This window comes from Pseudophryne corroboree, chromosome 5, assembly GCF_028390025.1.
Source record: "Pseudophryne corroboree isolate aPseCor3 chromosome 5, aPseCor3.hap2, whole genome shotgun sequence".
NCBI lineage: Eukaryota > Metazoa > Chordata > Amphibia > Anura > Myobatrachidae > Pseudophryne > Pseudophryne corroboree.
The window spans coordinates 67,123,977-67,142,968 of record NC_086448.1 but is presented as its reverse complement, the minus strand read 5'-3'; the positions used below and the strand labels follow the sequence as shown (position 1 = coordinate 67,142,968).

Below are 18,992 nucleotides of genomic sequence, written 5' to 3'. Positions count from 1 at the left end.
TGCTGTGGCCACCAGGTCCGATAGACCGACCCCAAATAACTCCTCCCCTTTATACGGCAATACTTCCATATGTCGTTTGGAATCCGCATCACCTGACCACTGTCGCGTCCATAACGTTCTTCTGGCAGAAATGGACATCGCACTTACTCTAGATGCCAGGGTGCAAATATCCCTCTGTGCATCTCGCATATATAGTAATGCATCCTTTAAATGCTCTATAGTTAATAATATACTGTCCCTATCCAGGGTATCAATATTTTCAGTCAGGGAATCCGACCAAGCCACTCCAGCGCTGCACATCCAGGCTGAGGCGATCGCTGGTCGCAGTGTAACACCGGTATGTGTGTATATACCATTTAAGATATTTTCCAGCCTTCTATCAGCTGGTTCCTTGAGAGCGGCCGTATCAGGAGACGGTAACGCCACTTGTTTTGATAAGCGTGTGAGCGCCTTATCTACCCTATTTGTCGGCTGTCTCATGTCGTCAACAGTTTTTTGCAAAGTGCTGACATTGTCACGTAATTCTTTAATTACTACCATCCAGTCAGGTGTCGACTCCCTAGGGGGTGACATCACTAACACAGGCAATTGCTCTGCTTCCACATCATTTTCCTCCTCATACATGTCGACACAATCGTACCGACACCCAGCACACACACAGGGAATGCTCTGATAGAGGACAGGACCTCACTAGCCCTTTGGGGAGACAGAGGGAGAGTTTGCCAGCACACACCAGAGCGCTATATATATATACAGGGATAACCTTATATAAGTGTTACTCCCTGTTATAGCTGCTGTATTTATATATTAGCTGCCAATAGTGCCCCCCTCTCTGTTTTACCCTGTTTCTGTAGTGCAGGACTGCAGGGGAGAGTCAGGGAGCCGTCCTTCCAGCGGAGCTGTGAAAGAAAATGGCGCTTGTGTGCTGAGGAGAAAGGCTCCGCCCCCTTCACGGCGGCCTTTTCTCCCGCTTTTTTCAGGAAACTGGCAGGGGATAAATGCATCCATATAGCCCAGGAGCTATATGTGATGCATTTTTTTTTAGCCATATAAGGTTTTTATATCGTTTTTATTGCGTCTCAGGTCGCTCCCCCCCAGCGCCCTGCACCCTCAGTGACCGGAGTGTGAAGTGTGCTGAGAGCAATGGCGCACAGCTGCAGTGCTGTGCGCTACCTTATTTGAAGACAGGAACGTCTTCTGCCGCCGCTTTCTCCGGACCTCTTCGCTCTTCTGGCTCTGTAAGGGGGCCGGCGGCGCGGCTCTGGGACCCATCCAGGCTGAACCTGTGATCGTCCCTCTGGAGCTAATGTCCAGTAGCCAAGAAGCCCAATCCACTCTGCAGTCAGGTGAGTTCGCTTCTTCTCCCCTTAGTCCCACGATGCAGTGAGCCTGTTGCCAGCAGGACTCACTGAAAATAAAAAACCTATTTAAACTTTTACTTCTAAGCAGCTCAGGAGAGCCACCTAGCTTGCACCCTTCTCGTTCGGGCACAAAAATCTAACTGAGGCTTGGAGGAGGGTCATAGGGGGAGGAGCCAGTGCACACCAGCTAGTCTAAAGCTTTTACTTTTTGTGCCCAGTCTCCTGCGGAGCCGCTATTCCCCATGGTCCTTACGGAGTTCCCAGCATCCACTAGGACGTCAGAGAAATATACATGTATTATACACATTTTCCGTGATTCACGCGTCCAGCTTTCCATTGAGGTGACATAATGACATAGCAGGAGTAAGCCTGACATAACGCACTGCTGCACCATACTCTGTACACTAAGTCCTTCTTTATGGAGACCTCTTTTGCTTAGGGGTCCCCCATGAAGCAGAGAAAGGAGGTCCCAGGGGATAGCATCATAGGAAGCAAGTGTGCTCTTTTTATAAAGAGATTACTAACCTTGCTCTTTAAACAGCTTGCTTTGGACTACCACTTTCGTCTAACACGCTGTGACGGCCCTGAAGGCACGCTTGGTACAGGTCCCTCTGCTCAAGTAAATCAGAGGGTAAGAATGACAAACGTTATTATCTTTGCCCGGCTCTTCAGGTCATACTCCGCACATCTAACATCCTTCTCATCCAACCAGAAAAGTGACTCCATTGCACTTTGGCGTTGAAACAGTTAATATTATATATGTAAAGCCCCAGAAGTCTTCTGCTCTACGTCTTGCAATTATTCTGTGTCTCACCACAGGAACCTAGTCTTTCTCTACATTAAAACTTCATGCTGCGGAGAGATTCATCCCTAGAGTGGTGTTCATCATCTCAGACGTGGTGTGTGCTGACGTACCTATGCTGGCAATTGGTGTGATTCCATGGCGGGCTGGATTTTACGTTTCCATGGTTACTTCTTTTCTTCTGAATACTCGATAAGTCACTCTTTAGCTTCCTCTCCTTCACTAGCTGCATCAGTTCCCCTAATTCTTCCTGTTGAAAAAAAGTAGGTTGGTGTTAGGAACGGCCGCTGGAGAGAAGGCTGAATACATTAGCACAACAGAAAGAGGATTCATATATTTTTCAACAGACCATTCCCACCAGAACAGCGCAGTGACATGATAGAGAATATTTTATGGGATGTTTAGAGTAAATTCCAATTGGGGAGGGGGAGAGGAGGAGCTGGCGACATGGACACAACACAGAGGGTTGCAGCCAACTTGTGATTCCTAAACGGAAACAAAGGGTAATTATTTACAAGTCTCTTTGGTACACATGTACTACATTAAGTGAATTCAATTTTGCATTTTTCTGCCGCAGAAATGGGTTATCGCGGCTAATTGGATACCGCCCTAATGTAACCCAGGCACATACGTATATACTACTTTTCTCTCCAGGAGTAACCCAGATGCATATACTATTATTATTATCCTTTATTTCTATGGCGCCACAGGGGAACCACAGCGTATATAAACAAAACAGGAAAACAGTGACTTGCAGCTGAAGACGGTATAGAACAAGTACAGGGTAGATAAACATAGCCGCATCAGCAGACAACACTGAAATAAGTATCCGGTGGCAGAGAACCAAGGGATTTGGTGCTGTCGAAGATGGTTTAAGTATGAGAAAGAAAAGCACATAAGGGAAGAAGGCCCTGCTCGTAAGAGCTTATATTCTAAAAGGGAAGGGCAGACAAACATGGGTGGCAGGAATGGGGTAGACAGTGAGTATGGAACAGAGGGTTAAGATGAGATTTGGCTGGGTTTGGTGAAGAAGTGGGTCTTGAGAGCCTGATTGAAGTTTTGTAGAGGTAGAGAGTCTGAGGGGGAGAGGTAGAGAATTCCAGAGAAAGGGGAGCGGCATGTGAAAAACCTTGGAGGTAGGAGTGGGAGGAAATAATCAGTAGGCAGGAGAGGCGGCGTGTATTAACAGAGTGAAGAGGAAGGGCAGGAGTATAAAGGGAGATAAGGTCAGAGATGTACAGTAGATGGGAGAGGAGTGGGTGAGGGCTTTGTAGGTGAGTGTGAGAAGCTTGAATGGGATTCTGTAGGGGAAGGGGAGCCAGTGAAGGTCTTGTAGGAGAAGGGAGGTGGACACAGTAAGTTTGGTGAGGAAAATTATCCTACTGCTCTCTCCTGGTGTAACCCAGGCACATATACTACTGTTCTCTACTGGTGTACAGAGTTAGGATTTGGGTGGGGTGTGTTCAAAATAGAGATGAGCGGGTTTGGATTTACTCGGTTCTTTACTCCAGAATTATCGCCATTTCTTATTTTCTGGATTTTTCTTATTGGCTAACCAAAACACGTGATGTCTGATAGCCAATAAGGAGATTCGGGTAAATCCAACTAAAACTGAACCCGCTCATCTCTAGTTCAAACTGAAATCTAAATTGCAATGTAAAAATAAAGCAGCCAGTATTTACCCTGCACAGAAACAAAATAACCCACAGAAATCTAACTCTCTCTGCACATGTTACATCTACCCCACCTGCACTACACATGGTTTTGCTCATCTGCTAACAAATTTGTTGCTGCAATCAGGTCTGAATTAGGCCCATAGTACTGTTCTCTCCTGGTGTAACCCAGGCACATATACTACTGCTCTAACCTGGTGTAACCCAGGCCCATATACTACTGCTCTCTCCCGGTGTAACCTAAGCACATATACTACTGCTCTCTCATGGTGTAACCCAGGCACATATACTACTGCTCTCTCCCGGTGTAACCCAGGCACATATACTACTGCTCTCTCCTGGTGTAACCCAGGCACATATACTACTGCTCTCTCCTGGTGTAACCTAAGCACATATACTACTGCTCTCTCCTGGTGTAACCCAGGCACATATACTACTGCTCTCTCCTGGTGTAACCCAGGCACATATACTACTGCTCTCTCCTGGTGTAACCCAGGCACATATACTACTGCTCTCTCCTGGTGTAACCCAGGCACATATACTACTGCTCTCTCATGGGTAACCCAGGCACATATACTACTGCTCTCTCCTGGTGAAGCCCAGGCACATATACTACTGCTCTCTCCCGGTGTAACCCAGGCGCATATACTACTGCTCTCTCCTGGTGTAACCCAGGCACATATACTACTGCTCTCTCCCGGTGTAACCCAGGCACATATACTACTGCTCTCTCCTGGTGTAACCCAGGCACATATACTACTGCTCTCTCCTGGTGTAACCTAAGCACATATACTACTGCTCTCTCCTGGTGTAACCCAGGCACATATACTACTGCTCTCTCCCGGTGTAACCTAAGCACATATACTACTGCTCTCTCCTGGTGTAACCTAAGCACATATACTACTGCTCTCTCCTGGTGTAACCCAGGCCCATATACTACTGCTCTCTCCCGGTGTAACCTAAGCACATATACTACTGCTCTCTCATGGTGTAACCCAGGCACATATACTACTGCTCTCTCCCGGTGTAACCCAGGCACATATACTACTGCTCTCTCCTGGTGTAACCCAGGCACATATACTACTGCTCTCTCCTGGTGTAACCTAAGCACATTTACTACTGCTCTCTCCTGGTGTAACCCAGGCACATATACTACTGCTCTCTCCTGGTGTAACCCAGGCACATATACTACTGCTCTCTCCTGGTGTAACCCAGGCACATATACTACTGCTCTCTCCTGGTGTAACCCAGGCACATATACTACTGCTCTCTCATGGGTAACCCAGGCACATATACTACTGCTCTCTCCTGGTGAAGCCCAGGCACATATACTACTGCTCTCTCCCGGTGTAACCCAGGCGCATATACTACTGCTCTCTCCTGGTGTAACCCAGGCACATATACTACTGCTCTCTCCCGGTGTAACCCAGGCACATATACTACTGCTCTCTCCTGGTGTAACCCAGGCACATATACTACTGCTCTCTCCTGGTGTAACCTAAGCACATATACTACTGCTCTCTCCTGGTGTAACCCAGGCACATATACTACTGCTCTCTCCTGGTGTAACCCAGGCACATATACTACTGCTCGTTCCAGGATTAAACCAAGAATTTATGCTACCCTAACCTAGAGCTACTTCCATCATGCAATGGGTATGGATCATAGGGTCGACCTGGAAAAGGTTGACACACAACAGGTCAACATGCAAAAAAAGGTCGACATGGTAAAATGAGCGACACTGAAGAGGCAACACAGCAAGAGGTCAACATCACCGGAAACACCAATTAGAGCATAGTTGTAATCGTAATCCACGTGGATGTATGAAAAAGTTGAAAATAAAAATAAATTGTAAAAAACTCATGTCAACCTTTTACTGTGTTGACCATTGCCATGTCAACCTTTTTACAATGTCGACCTTTTGTCCGTGTCAACCTAATGCATGTCGACCAACAGAGGTCAACCTATTGACTGTCGACCTAGCATCCGGATACCTCTTGCAATACGGCTAGGCTGTGAAAGATTAGCAAAATGTGTTTATTTTGGGTGCACATTTGATTGATTGATTGATTGATTGATTGATTGTGATTTATGAGAGTAAATTCTGTCTAGCTTTAGCATAGCCCAGTTATATGTAGCGTTAGTGAATACAATAGATAGAAAGCTAAGCCATAAATAAGTCAATTTCATTATTATGCTGCGTAAGTAATATAGGGGCAGATGTATTAACCTGGAGATGACATAAGGAAGTGATAAACCAGTGATATGTGCAAGGTGGTAAAGGCACCAGCCAATCAGATCCTAACTGTTAATTTACATATTGGAGCTGATTGGCTGGTGCCTTTATCACCTTGCACATATCACTGGTTTATCACTTCCTTATACCATCTCCAAGTTAATACATCTGCCCCAATGTTACATTTGGGTACCGTTAGTGAGAGCATTAGCTTAGTTGGCAGAGGCTGATAATTAGCCGTGATGGTTTCTCAGTATCACGCTCTGTTATAATAATTGCATCAGAAATTAATTGTGAATGAGACAGAAATCAACAGCAAAAATCTAATGAGATTTATAGATAAACAAGAAAGAGGACTGACTTGTGAATCTCAATTAGCTGATTAAGAAAACTAATGTAATTATCTTCAGACACTGTAACTTTTAATTTGCTAACAATGATATTTCTGCCTTTCATGAGGAGGACGTCTTACTATTGCCAGTGTTACAGTCTACGGGGCTGATGCCAGTTTGTGGTGCGACCGCAGGAGGCCCGTCACCATCTCTGTGATAGCAGCGGCTGCGTGTGATGTCACGCAGCCACCCTGATCATGCCCACACTACGCCCCCCCTTCCACGACACCACGCCTCCGTTTCCCCGCCGCTGCCCCCGCAACGTTCCATCGCCGCCTACAAAATGGAGCGTTGCCACCACCCCTACCCCGCGGACATTTCTGCCTGATTGACAGGCAGAGGCGTTCGCATTTTCTGCGGGGCGCTCGCATTAAATGCGGGCACATGCGTAAAGATTGCGGTTGGATCTCTATTTGCAGGTACACTGAAATCTAAATTGTGTAAAAATAAAGCAGCCAGTATTTACCCTGCACAGAAACAATATAACCCACCCAAATCTAACTCTCTCTGCACATGTTACATCTGCCCCCCCCCTGCAGTGTGACATGGCTTTGCCCATTAGAGAGAGGTTTTGCTGCTTCAATCAGGTCTGAATCAGGCCCGAATCAGGCCCTTTAAACGCCCTGTATAGTCCTCCTCAGCCCACATTCAGCACATGAATAAAACAACAACTATCTGCTTCTCCTTGTGGGGGTCTCCACCAGCCCAGGACTAACTAAGAAGCTTCTAACAGGAAGAGACAGGCCCCATTATCATTAAGGGGGGGGGATTCAGACCTGATCGCTGCTGTGCGTATTCGCACAGCAGGTGATCAGGTCATAACTGTGCATGCACCCCAATGCGCACGCTCGTCGGACAACAACGGGCATCGCCAATCAGCGACAGGATGGTGTGAAAATTCCGATCGCACGGGCGTTCGCAAGGTGATTGACGGGAAGAGGCCATTTGTGGGTGGTAACTGACCGTTTACTGGGAGTGCCCGGAAAAACGCAGGCGTTCCCAAGCGTTATCAGGGAGGGTGTGTGACGCCAGCTCCGGCCCCGATCAGCCTGTTCTCATCGCACTGTAGGAGTCCTGGGCTGCGCAGACACTGCACACAGTGGATTTTGCAGCTCGGCGTACACATAGAATCACACACTTGCACAGCAAATTTACACTCCCCCTGAACGCAGGACAGCAAAGTTAGCAGCCCAGCGATCAGGTCTTAATCACCCTCAAAGTGCTACGTGAAGCTTTAGTCAAAGTATCTCAATGAGGGGCTCAGTAAATAAAGAGGCACATGCCACAAAATTACTATTTTACTTGAAATATAATACCAGGGAATTGTATTTTGCTGCTGGTGAGAAATAGGCACGTGCCACAATGTTAGAGGTTAGTGGAGAAGTGACGTGCGGTGGGGTGAGGCAGGTGAGGCAGAGCCTTTCCTGTCATACTAACGTTTGTACCAGAGTTTTGACTGTATAAAGTATATGGAAAATACAAAGAATATGTTTGAAATATCTTCTTTGCATTATTCTAATCATTTTTATAGCCAAAACTGTAGAGTAAAAAGTCTATGGCAGGTGAGGCAGTGCCTCTCTCCTGCCTATCTTTTCCGCACATCTCTGATCAAAACTCACCAAATTTCCAGGAGTTTTTACTGCTGCACCTGTGTATAATGCCCAGATATACACTTTGTCTCATATGTGTAAATCTAGCTCTTGTGCTAGCCAGTGCCTGCTGAGCTATTTAGCTCACCGCACGTCCTCACTGTCACGCTAGATGGCAAAAATTCAGAATCCATGCAGATGTGGCTTGTGCCTCTCTTCCACTGAGCCCGTCCAGTGGTAATAAGCACTTATCTGGAACCACAGGAATAAGTTGACAAGATCGAAAGTGAGACCCATCGATTGGACATAAGTGCTCCAAGAGATTTAACCAGTCAAGTGATTATTTTTTCCCCCAGTAAAAAAACACTCAGAAATTGTAAGTTTTCTTAGTTATTAAAGTTTAAAAAGTGTTTTTAATAATATACTAAAATATTTTATTTAACAAAATAATTTTTTTATATATATATAGGGAGTTTTGCACCCCCCTCCCTTCCCCATGTCCATAGGCCACATTATAAACTGATTCCCTCCCCCCCCCCCATTGGCAATAGAGCCCCCCCCCCCCCACCAGTGGTCTTAGACCCCAATAATAGTAACCCCACACCCCCTTAGTAGGAAAAAAAATCCATGCTTTATAACCCCCCCAACCTGTAAAAAAGTCCCTTTTTTGTGTCCACCCCTTCCCAATGTATTTACTTTATTTTTTTTATTACTTTAACCCCCCCCCATCATTTATCTTCTGTATATCCTATTCCCCCTTCCACAACCCCATTTGTTATTTATTCCCACGAGCAGAGATCAGCCAAAATGTACTTGGAGAGGAACTAAGCTCCCCTCCTCCACAATGTGCTTCCCGTAGTATGCGCTCCAGAATGCCAGCCACACGGCATTCTGGGGCGCGATTCTGGAAGTGATGTCAGCAGTCATAGACCACTGTATCACTCCGGAGAATCCGGGGAGCCAGAGTAGATCCCGGATCTCCTCTTCCACATGATGGGGGACACGGCGGGCAGTGCATCGTTTGTGATGCGACCTGGCCAGGTAACGTACACCTGGTGATAAAGCAGATTATTTATCTTATATAATACCCTTTATGAGGTCTAAGAACACTGTACGCTAACTACGTATGAAGTACCGCAAGGGTACGCACGTTGCGTAACGATCGCTTAGCCGTGTTCGAGACGCTCAAGCGTTACGTTCGCTCACGGCCAAGAGATCACTGGCAGGCACGCTATTGGCTGCCGACTACCGTAATGATTCGCTATAGCGATGCGACCGCTCGAGACCACGAGGAGATCACCAGCGGCGCATATGCTCACAATGTAAAACCTTTATATCTAAACCATAAAAACAGTGTATTATGCAGTAAACCCTTTGTGTAGTGATATGGTGTAAATTCAACACAGTATAACCTTACTAGCTTAAAAGCAGTTTGAGCGTCACCGACGCTCTGAGAATACTTAACTCTATAAGAAATACACAGATACCTAGGCTTAGGGTCCAACGCCTAATATATATATTTTGAATGATATACTTGCAAAAGAATTAATACAAATACAAATCATACACTACAATATAACATAGACTAACTAACCAGGTAACTATACAGTAAATACAATACAATTAAGTTTAAGAGAAAATGAGAGAAAGAGAAGAGAGAGAAAGATATGGCCCATAATAACAAGAGAGAAACAGTATGATTACGGAGAAAAACTTACGCACAAAGGAAACGATCGCATGCGCCTCTGGACATCCAGCTCCCGATTTTCAGCAATGATAACCGTTGAAGAGTGAGAGCTGGATGTGATCGGCCTTTCTATTTATGCCCCACACACAATGCAATTCAATGGTCCCTACAATCTCATTGTTCATTGGACACAGGAATTCCTCCTCGCATTATAACAAAAGGTCATAGGTTGATTCATACAGGTGGGCTGTGACTATTTCCAACAGCTCAGGTGGGAGGGAAACTGGGTTTCCCGCCGCATGGGTAATGAAGTGCAAATAAAGTAAATGTTCATAAACTTCTTATGTCCATAACTATTCGCACGAGCGATTGATCTGCTTCAAACCAACACCGGAATATTTCTAATTAAATATTCTTCCGATGGATACTAAACACCACTGTATTACTCCTGTCTGACCCTTCGTATCAAACAAAGAGGGATTTCTCTGTTCATGAACATTCTATATTAACCAAACTTTCAGAATCTATCAAAGGGACCATGATCTAAAAAATACATTATATAGTGAAAATATGTAATGATTGAGTCGCACGCTACGATCACATAAACTCTACCGTAAATACGCATACCGTGCGCCTGCGGGTGCCCGCGACTGTGAGTATGCGCACGTACGGGAGAGCGTACGCATGCGCAGCACGGACCTGTGTGAGGTGCAAATATGGTAGTGTTCATAGAGATATTTTTCTGACTTTGACAGTCCACCCTTTGGCAGTCAACAATAACTGCCACTTCCTGAAAACATTTCAAAAAGAGAAAAATATATGTTAGGGGTTAATACATTTACATGGTTGGGTAAGGGAGGAGAGGAGAAGGTAGGAAAAGGGTATGACCTAGGGAGATAGCAGAAGCATGTGTGTATGAATCCGTGCTTGGGGGTCATGTATCATCGTGCCGTACGTGTTTTAAATCAAGCTTCGAGGTATTGCGAAGTATACATTTGAATTCCTTCTTATCCCGTGGTACGGGTCTGTGGATGGGCTGTCAAACTTTACCGAGCTCTTTTCGGCTTTGGTTGTAACAAAATGGGGGAGCACATTTTAGTTGATGATACATGAATGGGGGAGATATGTGATTGCTGATATCTGTGCCTGTATTCCCTATCGACTATGTGTGTCATTACCTGAGGGTTGTAGAAATGAAGAAAAGACATAATTACGGTAAATGCGGTGGTATTCTATGTCAGGTAAATGTACATTCGTCGATTGAGGTCTTGTTTGGTGTCTGTTGAATGCAGTCTTCTTTGTGCTTTTGCTCATAAGGTGCGAGCAAAGCTGTCAATGTCCATAGATTTACAAAAGTGTTGGGCTAGCGTAATTTTAAAATTTCTAGGGAAACTGGGGATCCATGGCATAGTTCATCAAAAATCTGTGTATCAGGTTGTCAAAACTTCTTCTTTAATCTCTCTGTTGTCTGTATATCGGCTCATCAAATTCCTCGTCCAAGTGGGTCTTTTTACCTTGGAGGAAACGGAAAAACAGGTGAAAGAAACGGACCGTAGAAATCGCATTTTCATCACATCATTGTTTCTACATTTGGGTCATAAATCAAGTCCATTGGAATTACAGTTTCCTCACTCCTTAAACTCATTACCCTGGTACGATGTTTGCACTTCATTAAAGCCTGACCGCATCTAAATATCAAACCAATCGTTATGATAACACCTAAGATACATAGGAGAAACTTCCCAACATCCATTATAACTCCTTGGGCCCATTCTCCTAAACCGGAGAACCAATTTCGCGGGTTCAACCATGACACCCAACCAGTCAGCTCATTACTCACAGCAGCAAGGGTGAGATTGTGTCTTCTGCGAAATTCCCACTTCAATTGGAGAATATCGTCCATCTTTTGGTCTATGACCTCGACCGGATCCTCGGTGCTATTCGTAATATATGTGCAACATTTCACGCCGTATTGTGTTGCCAGTGTGACACAATATCCGCCTGTCACTGCTGTGAGGTAATTAAGAACCATTCTATGCTGTACCAGTTCTGTTTTATAAGCCTGAAGTTCTCTTCCAGTATACCTAAACGTGTCATCATACATTTCAGTGATATTATCTAACAAATTGGCGAGCGCAGAAATGTATTTATAATTCAACACTCCTCTAGCGGTGTGAGTGATATCTAACGCGATTAAGAATTGAATCCCGGTGGATTCACTGATCATGTCAGAGGCCGGGTGCTCTGTTCTTTCTATCAGGTGCCGTTTAACGATGTGCTCGTAATGAGTATGAGTATAAGGAGTTTGGGCAACACGGTGTATGTCTTTCATTTTGTCATGTGATACAGTCATTACTTCAGGCAGTACTTTTCCAATATAACACAATCCTTCAGAGTTTGGGGCAAGCCACTTATACGCCTTTCTCCCGCATATGAAATATGCATCATCGGGGAGAACATATGGGACGGAGTAGGACATAACCATATTACACACCTTCCATGTGAAATCTCCTAACCCCAATTCTTCCATCTGCTTAGTACACGTATCAGGTTGTACGATATGTGCACAGTATCCTGGTGATACCTCTCCAACTCTCGTAATCCTATTTCCTAAGGTATACCTATACCGGAAAGATTTTCCTCTACTGGCTATGTGGCGTATAAGCTCTGTATCTGTAGGCATTCTATCTGCTCTGTGTGAAAAGGTCATGGTTTGATTACTCCATGACACTTCCCAATTTCCCGGCTTTCGGGGATTGGAGATGTTAAAACATAATAGGGACCTATCCACATGGTATTGGTGGAGCTTCAAACTAGGAGGGCTGGAGATATTAAACCTCCTGTCCACCGGTCTCCCACCACTTAACTCAAGTACCTCCCCTAACGTTAAAGGAAATGGTACTAGCCCTGATTTGCTATGACCTTGAGGTACTTGAGAGCATACCCAACAATCTGTTTTATTTAACACACTACCCACTAAAGAGTGATAGTCACTCAAGGGATGCCGGTCCATATGGATATTAAAACTGGATTGGCATTTCTTTATGCACCCATCCTCAATGACATTGTTACAAAGCCGACAGATACAGTTTTCTTCAGCTAACAATCCTTCACAATTCCTTCTATGGTCAATGCTATCGGATCGTTTTCTGATACTCGCCTTTACTTGTTGGTTAAGTTGTTCTTGGAAAACTACGCCTCCATTTCTGTCATCAGAACCCATTCCAGAACCTCTCTCGAACTCCATGGTACTCTCGCCGGAACAGACTGCTCTGGTCAACATCATGGTCAACAGGAAAATCCGGATCACAGTCTCTTGGGGCAAGTCCATCTTGTAGGAGGAAACGGAGAAGAATGAGAAGGGGAAAAAAAATAATTTGAGGGAGAGGGGATGGGAAGTTGGAGAAAAACAATAAAAGGGAACAGGGGATCGACAACTGCTTTTGATCTTGTGGTTCTCGATGCTCAGGTGCCGCCTTAGTCCTCCTGGAACAGACACTCTAGTGATACAACCTCTACCGTCTGTTCCTTATCACAGAACTTCTCTGGATCAACGACCTTCTTACAGTGGGACGAATGAACCCAAGTCTCTCTCTCAGCAACCTTCAATGCTGTAGTGCTAGTCAATAAGACCTGGTATGGTCCTTCCCATCTGTCAATAAGGCAACCTGAGCGTAGAAAATTCCGTATCATTACATAATCCCCAGGTTCAATGTCATGACAATTACTATCTGGTAAATCAGGAATCACTAACTTCAGATTATCATTTTGATTCCTCAACTGTTTACTCATGTTAATCAAGTATTTTACAGTCACTTCATTGTTACACTTCAAATCATCCTGAGGGTTAATCATAATATGCGGTTGTCGACCAAACAAGATTTCAAAGGGAGACAGATTAAGAGGGGACCTGGGAGTGGTTCTGATGCTGTACAGTACAATGGGTAAAGCTTCTGGCCATGTCAATCCTGTCTCTGCCATCACTTTACTCAGTTTATTTTTAATAGTGCTGTTCACTCTTTCCACTTTCGCACTCGCCTGTGGACGGTATGGAGTGTGCAGCTTGCTATCAATTCCCATCAATTTACACATTCCTTGAAAGACATCACCTGTAAAATGGGTACCCCTATCACTTTCGATAATTCTAGGGATACCATATCTACATACAAATTCCTGCACAATTTTCTTAGCAGTAAACATAGCGGTATTTGTGGCCGCCGGAAATGCTTCGACCCAATTTGAGAAAACATCTATACAAACAAGTACATATTTCAAATTTCGACAAGGGGGTAATTGAATGAAGTCAATCTGTATTACCTGGAAAGGGCCGCCGGCAGGTGGGATATGGGATGGTTCTGTAGGTATTGCCTTTCCAATATTCTTTCTCAAACAGGTAAGGCATGACATGGCTCTTTTACTCGCATGAGAGGAGAATCCTGGGGCGCACCAATATGCTCTTACCAACTTGCACATCCCTTCCTTGCCTAGATGAGTCAGCCCGTGAGCTGCTTCAGCCAAACATGGAAGATATGCTCTGGGGGCCACTGGTTTACCATGTCCATCCGTCCAGAGTCCTGAGGACTCCTGGCCATATCCCTTTGCCTTCCAGACTGCCTTTTCCTGTGTGGAACACAAATTTTGCATCTCACACAACTTCTGTGTGTTGATGGTATTAAATACCATCAGTTGTGTGGTGTCTGTCTGTCTGGGGGTAGCAGCTGCTAATTTAGCAGCTTCGTCTGCTCGGCTGTTACCAAGTGATATTGGGTCTTGGCTATATGTGTGTGCTTTACATTTGATAACAGCCACTCTGTCGGGTTCCTGTATCGCTGTTAGAAGCCTTTTTATGTGAGCTGCATGCGCTACCGGTGTACCAGCTGCCGTCATGAAATTTCTGAGGCGCCATAGGGCTCCGAAATCATGGACTATCCCGAATGCGTATCTAGAATCGGTGTAGATATTGGCTGATTTGCCCTTAGCCAATTCACATGCTCTGGTTAGGGCGACCAGTTCAGCAACCTGGGCTGAGTGAGGTGGGCCTAGCGGTTCCGCTTCTATGGTGCCTTGGTCATCTACGACTGCGTATCCAGTACACAAGTCTCCCGAGTCTGACTGTCTATGACAACTACCGTCCGTGTAGAACGTAAGTTCTGCATCTTCCAGTGGGTTGTCACTGATGTCAGGCCTTGCGGTAAAATTTTGGGTCAAATATTCCATACAATCATGAGTGTCTTCCTTTGTATTAAATCCTCCTTCCCCACCACTCTCATCTTCCACCCTTTGTGCCTGTCCAGGCACACCTGGGAGACATGTTGCAGGATTTAATGCACTGCATCTCCTTATGGTGATGTTTACGGGGGCCATTAGTGCCAATTCCCATCTTGTAAACCGCGCTGATGAGACGTGCCTGGTTTGGGCAGAATTTAACAGGGCTGACACTGCATGTGGTGTATGAATTGTGAGGTTGTGACCTAGCACGACGTCTTCGCTTTTCGTTACTAGCAATGCTATCGCAGCAACGCTTCGCAAGCATGTGGGGAGGGATCGCGCTACCGTATCTAGCTGAGCGCTGTAATATGCTACCGGCCTGCTGGCATCACCGTGCTTTTGGGTTAGTACGCCTGCCGCGCAACCAGCACTTTCTGTTCCGTATAGTTCAAAGGGTTTCCCATAGTCAGGCATACCTAATGCTGGTGCCTGCGTTAGGCACTGTTTAAGTCTCTCAAATGCTGTCTCAGACTCGTCTGTATGCGAAATCCGATCAGGTTTGTTTGAGGAGACCATCTCCTGCAAAGGTAACGCTAAAATGGAAAACCCTGGGATCCAATTACGGCAATACCCACACATTCCTAAAAATGTTCTGATCTGTTGCTGGGTTTGTGGCAGAGTCATGTCTCTAATTGCTTGAATTCTATCAGCGGTCAGGTGTCTCAGTCCTTGTGTTAAACAGTGTCCCAAATATTTTACCTTAGTTTGGCATAATTGCAACTTGTCTTTGGAAACCTTGTGTCCTGTGTCTGAAAGATGAAACAGGAGCTGTTTCGTATCCTTCAGGGATGCCTCCAATGAATCAGAACACAGTAGTAGATCGTCCACGTACTGTATTAATACTGATCCACTCACTGGTTGGAAAGACTGTAAACAATCATGCAAAGCCTGAGAAAATATACTTGGACTATCTATGAATCCTTGTGGTAATCGAGTCCATGTGTATTGGACTCCTCTGTATGTGAATGCAAACAAATATTGACTGTCAGGGTGCAGAGGTACCGAAAAGAAAGCGGAGCAGAGGTCAATAACAGTGAAAAATTTCGCAGTGGGAGGGATTTGCATTAGGATGACAGCTGGATTTGGCACTACGGGGAACTGACTCTCAACTATTTTGTTAATCCCCCTTAGATCCTGCACTAGCCTGTAACCCCTCCCCCCACTCTTTTTCACAGGGAAGATGGTACTATTAGCAGTGCTGGACGTTCTTACCAGAATGCCCTGTTGTAGCAAGCGCTCTATTACGGGATAAACTCCTAACATCACCTCTGGCTTCAGAGGGTACTGTGGGATTTTTGGAGCTATCCTACCATCTTTTACTTGTACAACTACCGGAGCTACGTTTGCCATTAATCCAGTGTCCTGTCCATCTTTTGTCCAAAGTGACTCTGGTATCTGAGATGTCATTTCTTCTACTTGGGAGGGAGTCCTATGTGTCATAATGGTATGTGACATTAATTTTGACGGGGAGTCTAACATGTCTCGTACTTCCTGAGCGTGATTCTCAGGTATGTCCAAGAATACACCTTCAGGAGTACAATAAATGACGCACCCCATTTTACACAGTAAGTCTCTTCCCAGGAGATTGGTCGGTGTCGATGCAGCCAGCAAAAAGGAATGCTTGGTATGTAAAGGCCCTACTGTAATCTCGGCTGGTTTGCTAACAGGGTAGTGCTGGACTACTCCCGTTACCCCTATGGCTGGAATTGTCTTACCAGTGGTTCTCATGCCCACTGTCGAATTTATCACTGATTTGGCCGCCCCTGTGTCTACAAGAAAGTTTAATGATTTACCAGCTACATTGATTGCAATTTCTGGTTCACTTCCAAGGCTTGCAATCAATTTTACTGGCTGCAGATTACAGGTATGGCCACACCCCTATTGGGTATGGTGACCTCCCTGAATCCCGCTGGCAGCAACTACTTGTGAGGGAGTTAGCTGGGAACTACCAGAGGTTTGCCAATCTCTGTTTGGGGGGTATCTTTTTGTTTCCCCTGCATGTGGCTCATAACTCCGTTTCTGCGGACCCTGCTCCCAATGTCGTGTGTCGTGTCGTTGTCTAGGGGGTTGATAAGATTTTTGTACATTTCTCGATCTACAGTCTCGTGCAAAGTGTCCCTGTTTGTGACAAAAATAACATGTTACCACATTTGACTTACCCACAGGGTTTGGTGATGTTAACACAGGCTGTTTTGTGGTCAGGGCCTGTATACTTACTGCCATTAACTTATCACTTTGTTGTTCCCTGTGTCTGGTGATGTTCCTATCGTGATCAATAGCAGCCTCTCTCAAAGTAGCCACAGACAGACCTCGCCAACATGGTTGCGTGGTCTGTACCCTAGTTTTCAATGATTCTTTTAAACCATCCATCAGTACCGATACTGCTACTTCTCGATGGTTTATGTTTGTTTTAATGTCCTCTATGCCTGTGTATTTTGCCATTTCTGATAATGCTCTGTGAAAATACTCTGCAGCTGTTTCTGACTCCTTCTGTTTAATGGAGAATATTTTGTTCCATTTAACTACGGCTGGGAAATACTCCTTTAACTGTAAGCTTATTCTTTTTACATTGTCTTTGTTGTACACATCTGTAAGAGGTACATCCTGATCTAATCCACAGTCAGCTAAAAATTGAGTTGCGTCAACATTGGAGGGTAAACATGCTCTCAGCAATATCTGCCAGTCTTTGTTGTTGGGCTCTACAGTGTTACCTAGGTCTCTGATGTATTTTTGGCTGGCAACTAAGTCTTTTCTAGGGTCAGGGAATTCAGACACTATGGTCCTTAATTCCATTCTGGAAAATGGGCTATACATGGCAATGTTCCTCACAGGGGTGACTCCTGATGTGTCAGTTTTCCCATTTGGAACAGCTATTACCCTAACAGGATTAACTCTAACAACATCACTCTGTGTGGGTTCTACAGCCTGTGGTGAAATGGCTTCAGCATAGTGTATGGTGCCGTACTTACCTGTAGATACGACCTCACCTATCCCTCCGCTAGGGGCCCTTGTTACTAATCTCGTGGGTGGAGCTGTGCCTACTGTGGTCTCTGCTATGGTGGCTGCTAGAGAGAGCGCTGAAATTGTTGCCGATTCGTCTTCTTGATCACACTCCTGAGGAAAGTTCAAAACAGGGTACAACTTGCACGGGTTAATACTTGCATTGGTTAATTGGTTAACATTATCTTTAACCTTTACACAGTTGCTAAGTGTTTGTGTGTTACACCTTAGTGCGTCATTCTCCGCAACCAATTTCTCTCCTGATATGTATGGTGGCGGTGGGGCCGTGGCTATCAGTTTTCTGATTGAGCCAGATCCCGCCGCCTGAGCCAATCCTCTCTGTATCTCACCTTCCTGCTGCCACAACTGCAAATAATCATAATGCTTGATTCGTCTCTTTGCTGATTTAATGAGACATATCCTTCTCCTTAAATTCGTTAACACTTCTGTGCTGAAGCTACCTACTCTTGGGAATTTCTCCCCGTCATGTACCGTCATTCTCTCCCATTCATCACATAAAACCTCTGTGTGTGAACATTCTATATTAACCAAACTTTCAGAATCTATCAAAGGGACCATGATCTAAAAAATACATTATATAGTGAAAATATGTAATGATTGAGTCGCACGCTACGATCACATAAACTCTACCGTAAATACGCATACCGTGCGCCTGCGGGTGCCCGCGACTGTGAGTATGCGCACGTACGGGAGAGCGTACGCATGCGCAGCACGGACCTGTGTGAGGTGCAAATATGGTAGTGTGCATAGAGATATTTTTCTGACTTTGACACTGGCATCACAGTGACAGGCAAGTGGTTAAATGAAATAAACCCCTTAAATGTATTCCTGTAATACATAACCCTTAACGTTTTCCGAACAGGACATCTTTTGAGGATTTCTCTCTGTGGAAGCAGGTGAGATAACTACTGACCTAGCAAAATAGATGAACTCACCTGTGTGGGATTACAGAGGGCCACAAAG

General features: G+C 45.1%; 1 protein-coding gene and 1 long non-coding RNA gene across 8 annotated transcripts in view; one reads left to right on the top strand and one right to left on the bottom strand.

The window, feature by feature from the left end:
- The window catches only part of LOC134927192 (transient receptor potential channel pyrexia-like), a 513,867-nt gene that overhangs the window by 42,085 nt on the left and 452,790 nt on the right, over positions 1-18,992 (bottom strand). For 6 of the 7 annotated variants that reach the window (XM_063921321.1, XM_063921322.1, XM_063921323.1 and 3 more), the window contains one exon: positions 2,277-2,413. In XM_063921321.1, the coding sequence (XP_063777391.1) occupies positions 2,277-2,413 (137 nt within the window). Of the gene's footprint in view, positions 1-1,886; positions 1,973-2,276; positions 2,414-18,992 lie in introns of all 7 variants that reach the window. The other variant, XM_063921327.1, reaches the window with a different exon arrangement.
- Positions 1-18,992, top strand: part of LOC134927194 (uncharacterized) — a 132,118-nt gene that overhangs the window by 53,183 nt on the left and 59,943 nt on the right. The gene's annotated exons all lie outside the window — the stretch shown is intronic.